Below are 7,081 nucleotides of genomic sequence, written 5' to 3'. Positions count from 1 at the left end.
CGTAAATAATCAAAGAAACTTTCAACACAACAAAAAAATTATGAAGCGAATTAAATTGTCTTTGCATGGTTAAAGATAATAAAATCCAAAATGAAAACTAGTATTAGACCTTAATAATTTAATCAAAATAATAGTTTTTAAGCCGAATGATTTTGTATTTTGATTTAAAATAAGAGGATTTTCGTAAGAGTTGGAAAGGCTTTAATGGAGCAGAATCTGATTGAAGGGGTCTTGTTCTTGCTCGATGGCAACAGAACTAACACGTATACTCATTTTTTTTAATTTATTTACACGATATTGGTTGGGAAAATGGGGTTCGTTGCAAAAATTAAACTGAAATAAACACCTTTTAAAAGTAAAATCAAACTCCCTCGTTGGAACAAGAAAAATAAAATCCACTCCAATTTTTCAAAAATTATCAATGCATTTAAAATCAGTGAGCGTGTATAATACACTTAATAAAATATTTGCATGACATAATTTAATCTGGAAGAAAAGTTTTAAAACTTGAATATTACAAATCAAATTTTATTATTTAAATAATGTGGATGATATATTCTATACACCAACTTGATAATATAATAACTCTATATATATATATATATATATAAAAGACCAAGATGTGATAATATTTGATATCCTGTAAATTAAAAATTGCTAAAAACAAAAAAGTTGTTAGATATTGAGACGTGGATAGAGTAAAATAACGGTAAAACAATAATGAATTTTTTAAGGTTAATTGGTTGAATATAAATGGAGGAGGGAGAAATGAAGAAGATTTAAAAAAAAAAAAAAAAACCATTTACACTCCCTCCTGAATTATACATATACAAATAAATATTAGTTTTTCTTTCTTAAAAAAAAACACTCATAAAATATCTGCTAATCATTGGTGCAGAATAAAGGTGAGGAAGGCGACGTGTTGCAACAGAACTCTGAACTCCTCCCTTCGTCTCCTTTTATTTTTAAGCGTCTATAACTTCCAAAAATTAAAATAAATAAATAAAAAGAGAGAAAAAGAGGAAAGAAACGCTGAGGCAGCCATTATGATAATGATTTATTCTGATATCTTTATATCACTTAGTCCCTCGCTTTCCTCTCTCATTCTCTCATTGATCATCTGCTTCAATTCTCTCTTTCTTTCGTGGTTTGTCTGTGGGAATTAAAGGAAGAAATACTGCCCAAAATATCAGATCTCGCCCTCTCCTTGGAGTGTACTTATTCAAAAGCAGCCATCTCTGACCCCCTTAATCTTTATTAAGGTATCCAATGTCTTCTCACTATCTCTCTCTTTCTTGTTCATTTACGCTCTGTAAATCCCATATTTCTCATTCGGATTCTCGATTCCTTTCTCGGATAGTGGATTTCCCTCCCCGGAGGTGGAAGGATTTTCTTATTTGCTTTTAATTTTATTTTCCTTGGTTCTTCTGTCCATCAATTTTGTACCAACATTCTCGTCTCACGACAAAAGTAGCGCCAAGGCTTCCTTCTTTACTTCTTGTTTTCTTTCCCGAGAAAATTTCAGATCCATATATGTTTCCCCCATCTCCAAATCCATACCATACACGCTTACCAATTATTTTAGTCTTCATAATTATTATTTCTCTCTCACATTCATTGAATTTCTAATTTTCGTTGTGATATTTTTGGGACTATGGAAGGCGCAGGGCGGACGCTAACACTGCGAGATCAAATGTCGGCGGTGGACGGCGGCATTCGAGAGCCGGTGGCCGGTTTGACTCTGGGCGATTTATTGGGCACGGCTGAGAAGCGAACCGCGTTGGCTCCTCCAGTTCCTCTACCTCGAGATCAAAGCGCGCCGGCAACTCGGCTTCGGCCTCAGCCTCAGCCTCAGCTCAGTAACCGTACCCTCCTGGATGTGATCCAAGAGCATGATCCGGATGCCGGGCTGTCCTTCAAGGATCTCATTGGCGACCACCACAACAACAGGGACAATAACTCTTGGAAAAACTTCAGAGACAGGCTCTCTCTCAAGCGCGCTGGGGCGAATTGGACCTCTCGTATCCCAGCATCGGTTATCCCTATCCAGAATGGCAACGATTCTGTCAATAGTAGCGCGTCACGCGAACTTTCGTTTTCTATGACCAACTCGGTTTGTTTCCAGCACACGGCCGAGTCCACTCAGTTGGAGGACGACTCGACTTCTTTCGATATGTGCGGAGGCCATTCCTCCTCGTCGAGTCCGTGTACCAGGCCGCAGATGTCTAGTCGTAGCTCGACCCGGTTGGGCCCGTCGGTTCAGATTGAGTCCAGGTCAACTCCACCCGGCGACTCAGACTTTTACGACGCACCTCCTCCATCACAGGCTCAGGGTTTCGGACGTCAAATATCGCGGCACAATTCAACGCGCTACCTAGGGACTCAGAGCCAGAACTCGATGCACAACAGGGACGTCGCCGATTTAACATCAACAGAAGACGGCTACGCCGAATGCGATGGTGACGAAGCCTCGCTACGGGCGCCCAGGCGCCGCCTCTCAACAGTATTGGCAGAGGAGAGAGCTCTCTCAGAACGAGAAGCCGTGGCAGCACGGGAAGCGGCGGAGGCGGTGGCGGTGGCAGCAGCCGAGAGAGAACAAGCGGAGACGGAGGATTCTGAGGCGGCGGAACCTCCGGCGAGGATGTCACTGATGGACTTGATGGACTACAACATAGGGGAGGAGGAAGAGGAAGAAGCGAAAGCGGAGGAGGGGGAGGTGGTGGCGGGCGGAGGGGAAGGGGAAGGGGAAGGGGAAGGTGTAGAGCATAAATGCTGCGTGTGCATGGTGAGGCATAAAGGTGCGGCGTTTATACCCTGTGGCCACACTTTTTGCAGGCTGTGTTCAAGGGAGCTTATGGTCGGTAGGGGTAACTGCCCCCTCTGCAACCGCTTCATACTGGAAATCCTCGACATTTTCTGATCTGATCTTTCTTTGTTCCCCCTAATTTCTTTCTTTCCTTTCTCTCTTTATAAAGACATTTTTATAAGGGAATAAGCTCTGAGAATATTAGTAATAGACTCAACAAAATTTTATCAAAATTTAGTTAAAAGTTTATTTTTATAAATTTAGCTAGTAATTTTTTAAGAATATCAAATAACACTCTTTAAATTTATTATTATTCTATAAAAGTATTGATTTTGAATTTTTTATTTATTTTAATTTTAATTGTAAATTAAATATTTATCCATTATTAAAAAATAAAAATTAATTTTCTAACATTTATATTAGATTTTAAAGGAAAAAATTGGTATCAATTAATCATAATATTACAAAATTAGAACTTGAAGCACTCCAACAAGTTGATGCCACATCATTGAAATGATGATTGATGGAGACTAGTTGCCTTCTGCGGTGAGTATGGAATTTGGATGCTTCGTGCTTTTGAGAAGAAAATGAATTTCTAGAGTTGTGAACTCGTGCGAAACGAATAGCACGCAGAAGAAGGAATTTTATGCCAAAATAGTATTTGGCCAGCAACTTGGACTCAATAGATTTGACCCATCAAAATGATCAAAATTAAAAATATTGTAACTTTGTTGAGTTCACTACTGTGAGTTTTTATGTAATCTAGTTAAAGTTTGGCCAAAATATAATTTTGTTGAGTTCATTATTAGTACTTGAGCAATTAGTCCATTAAAAGGCTAAAAACAGCCAATAATGTAGGGCTGCAACCCGACCCGGTAAAGCCGGGTTTGTGCCCGAGCCGACCTGAAAAGCTCCATCAAAGGCGCCAAGCAGAACCGACTCGACCCGAACCAAATCAAACCGGGTCAAATCCGTATGACCCGACCTTTAAAAACAAGGTCGTTTTCATGCTTCCAGAAACGAAAACCGATTCAATTAGGGAAAAAAAAATGAAAATCGATTCAATGATTTACAAACCACGGGAGAGGAAGAGAGAGAAGGGGTCTTGGGATCGAATGAGAAGATCTCAAGCTGAGGTGAGGCATCCCCAAGCCTCAACCTGCCTAGTACCAGCAGCTGCAACGGCAACAACAAATATGCAAACGACGGTGTTTAGTTCAAGCAAAGTTACACTGAAGGCAGACAACCAGATCTGTAAACGGCATGCTGAATTTGATCAGGGGGAGACCCGCCTTCGTGGAAGAATTTTTCTTGGTATCTCTAACTAGTTTCTTTTCTTTCTCCCAATTCATCTCTGGTTTTCGTCTCGTAAATTTTCTGTATGGTGAGCTTGCATGTGGGCTGTGTGGGCAACTAGTGGTTTGGGTTTGAGGAATCAAATGTTCTAAATAATGATATTTGTTCAAACCTAAGAGGAGAAACAGTGCTAGAAAAATAGACGAAACACATTCTGAAGAGTTTTTTCTCTATAGCGTTTTAATGGAGTCTTTGCCATGAGAGAAAAGGTTTTTAATGCAAAAAAGAAAGAAATTGGAAGATATGAGTATAAAGCGTGCAAAGGCAACGGAGAGGGGAGAGAGAGAGAGAGAGAGTAAAAGGCAAAGGATGAACATGAACCTTCAGAACTTGTGCTTCTCGAGGGATATCAACAGCTAGAAATGATGAAGCTTTACAGGAGATGTAAAGTTGGTGCCAGAGCCAATAAAAAAAAGTTGCGGGAATCACTCATACACATTAACTTCCATGGCAAGTTTTAAATTTATAGTCGGTGGAATTAACACCCGAAGAACAAATCCGACATTAGGCGGGTTGAGAACTAATTTGTAATGACCCGTCATATTATCGGACGGATCCGATTGAATAAATTGGGCCAATCGGTTTGTCGGCCCATGTGCACAGGCCCACTACAATGTGCTTCTGCCACGTAGCCACCCATTAGACCTAGAATGGGACCGCACGGCACCACATTGAACCCAGCTCCCTCACCCTTTGAAACCCAGATCATTGGTTGAACCTCGTCTCTCTCTCATCAAGGACATAAAAAAATCCCCCGCCCCTCAACGTTGTGAACATCTCTCCCATCGACGCTATGAACATCTTCACCCATCAATGCTGCGTTCTATGGTCATTGATGCCGGATTCCCAGATCCCATCGACGCCACCCTCACAAGCTCCTATCTCCCATCGATTTGGGGCATGTGAAACGTAGGCTCGCCCCTTACCTTTGACGTCTCTTTACAAATTACTCTGATTTTTGTTTTATTGTTATCTTTAATTTATGTAAACAAATATTGTTGGGATCAATATGTATTCTTTCTATGGTTTATTGGCTCCGGGATTATCGTCTGAAAACAAGCCACAGAACGTACTAAAACAACACTAATGAATTTGAAGTTCAACTGCTTGAACAATACTATCAAACCAAAATGGAATTTTAGACGATTAGGTCCATCATGCCCATATGCTGCGGGAAGAAAAGCTCATCATGCAAATAGGAGAGCAGAGAACCCCTGGCATATTTTCCTCCAATATGTAGAAACAGGAAGATAATGCATCTTCAAACAAACCATGAAGACAAATCATGGAAGATGATGGTGGTGGCTACGTCGAACTGCGTGGTGGCTATGGGTGGCTGTGTTAGGTTGCTTGGCGTCAGACTGGCTGGTGGTGGCGGGTTGCATGGCATCAAACTAGTTGGTGGCGGCGACTGGTGGAGAATAACGAAGGGGCACAGGAGTCAAAACAAAGAGAAAAAAGTGAAAGAAAAATACATTTTAGGATATTTTAGGTAACAATCTGATGTACTCATCCTCCTGGTTTTATTTTGTACAATGCTGAGATGTGAGTTTATTATTTAGTGCTACTATAGGGCTCAAAACGGTCATAACCGCTCCAAAGTGGAATTGTTTTTAAAATCATAATCCACAATTTGACAAGTTTTTTTTAGTAAGAGGAATCAATCACATTAAGCGTTGCTTCAATTGGTGAACACTTTTTCCAAAATTTTATTTGCACATCCTTATAATATGATTTGATTAACAATCAGAATTTAAATATCTAAATCTCCTAAAAAAATTATGCCACTTCAATAATATAATTGATGTGTTTTTAAAATTATTCTATTTTCTTCACGTTACTTAAATGGTAAGATTTGATTTGTAATATTTAAATTTTAAAATTTACTTTCCAAATTAAATTATGCAATATAATTTTTTTTTTATAATGCAATATAAATATTTTATAGGTGGTACCACCCTAGCTTACAAATAGAATTTTTTGTACTTTTTATCTCACAAATTTGTGAGTACAAAGATTTTTTTTTTTTTTTTTTGAGTTATAGTATACAAGAGTTTATATTATTATTGTCTATCATAATTTAAAATATTATAAAATCACTTTAAGTGTCCACCTTTTGTAAAACTTTTAGTATATATTGTCTTTGAATTTTAAGAAAGTCATATTTTAATTCCTCAATTTTTTTTATTCGGCTTTTAAAAAGCGAATTACAGAATGACAGAAACACGTTGATGACTTGTAATATCTCTACACACCAATCCTTTAAAAGGTAATAAAACCAGTTTTAGAAATTAAAAATCAGTTAAAAACCCAAAAGTAAAGAAAAATAGAAAAATAACTAATAATTAAAAATAGCACAATAAAAAATTCTAAAATAAAAACAAAACAGTCCTATAAAAAAACTAAAACAAAATAAAGGGAGATATTTTTTTGTTAAAAAATAAAAACAAACTAACAAAACAAAAAATAAAAAAAAAACAGTTTTGTAAGTTTTTATTTTTGTTTTCACAATATTTCTCAACTCATCTTACCTTATTTCATCTAATCATTACAACTTTTATAAATTTTCACACAAAATGAAATAAACAATTCAGCTTTTTCAAATCCCAAAACAAAAATAATATTAAAAAAATCTATTCTAACAATATTTTATTCAACTTTTAACTTTTATCTTAACTCATCTCAACTCATATCATCTAATATGCAAAAACAAACCTAATGTCACTTTCCTCCTTCCTTTTGAAAGGATAAAGGTCCTGACATGGGGTTCAATCCCATGCAGCTATGCCTCTAAACAAGTCATCAAGAGAAAGAAAACAAAAGTAATGGTTCGAAGGATTAACAGACTAGCACTTGCTAAGAATTCTCATACATGGAAAAAATAATTTTTTTAACCATGAACTCCACTTTTTTTTAAAA

The 7,081-nt window shown here is 37.4% G+C and overlaps 1 protein-coding gene across 3 annotated transcripts; it reads left to right on the top strand.

Annotated features, from left to right (window-relative positions):
* Positions 1–1,034: 1,034 nt before the first annotated feature.
* Positions 1,035–3,003, top strand: LOC121250929. 3 transcript variants are annotated; one of them, XM_041150191.1, is made up of 2 exons: positions 1,035–1,262; positions 1,668–3,003. In XM_041150191.1, exon 2 carries the CDS (start codon positions 1,694–1,696, stop codon positions 2,918–2,920), a length of 1,227 nt encoding a protein of 408 aa, XP_041006125.1. In that variant the 5' UTR covers positions 1,035–1,262; positions 1,668–1,693; the 3' UTR covers positions 2,921–3,003. The 3 variants fall into 3 exon arrangements, with proteins under 3 accessions (XP_041006125.1, XP_041006124.1, XP_041006123.1); XM_041150190.1 differs by having other exon boundaries at positions 1,036–1,262; positions 1,662–3,003; XM_041150189.1 differs by lacking the exon at positions 1,035–1,262 and having other exon boundaries at positions 1,270–3,003.
* The last annotated feature ends 4,078 nt before the right edge of the window (positions 3,004–7,081 follow it).

Source organism: Juglans microcarpa x Juglans regia, chromosome 2D, assembly GCF_004785595.1.
Source record: "Juglans microcarpa x Juglans regia isolate MS1-56 chromosome 2D, Jm3101_v1.0, whole genome shotgun sequence".
NCBI lineage: Eukaryota > Viridiplantae > Streptophyta > Magnoliopsida > Fagales > Juglandaceae > Juglans > Juglans microcarpa x Juglans regia.
This window is presented reverse-complemented; position numbering and strand designations above follow the sequence as displayed.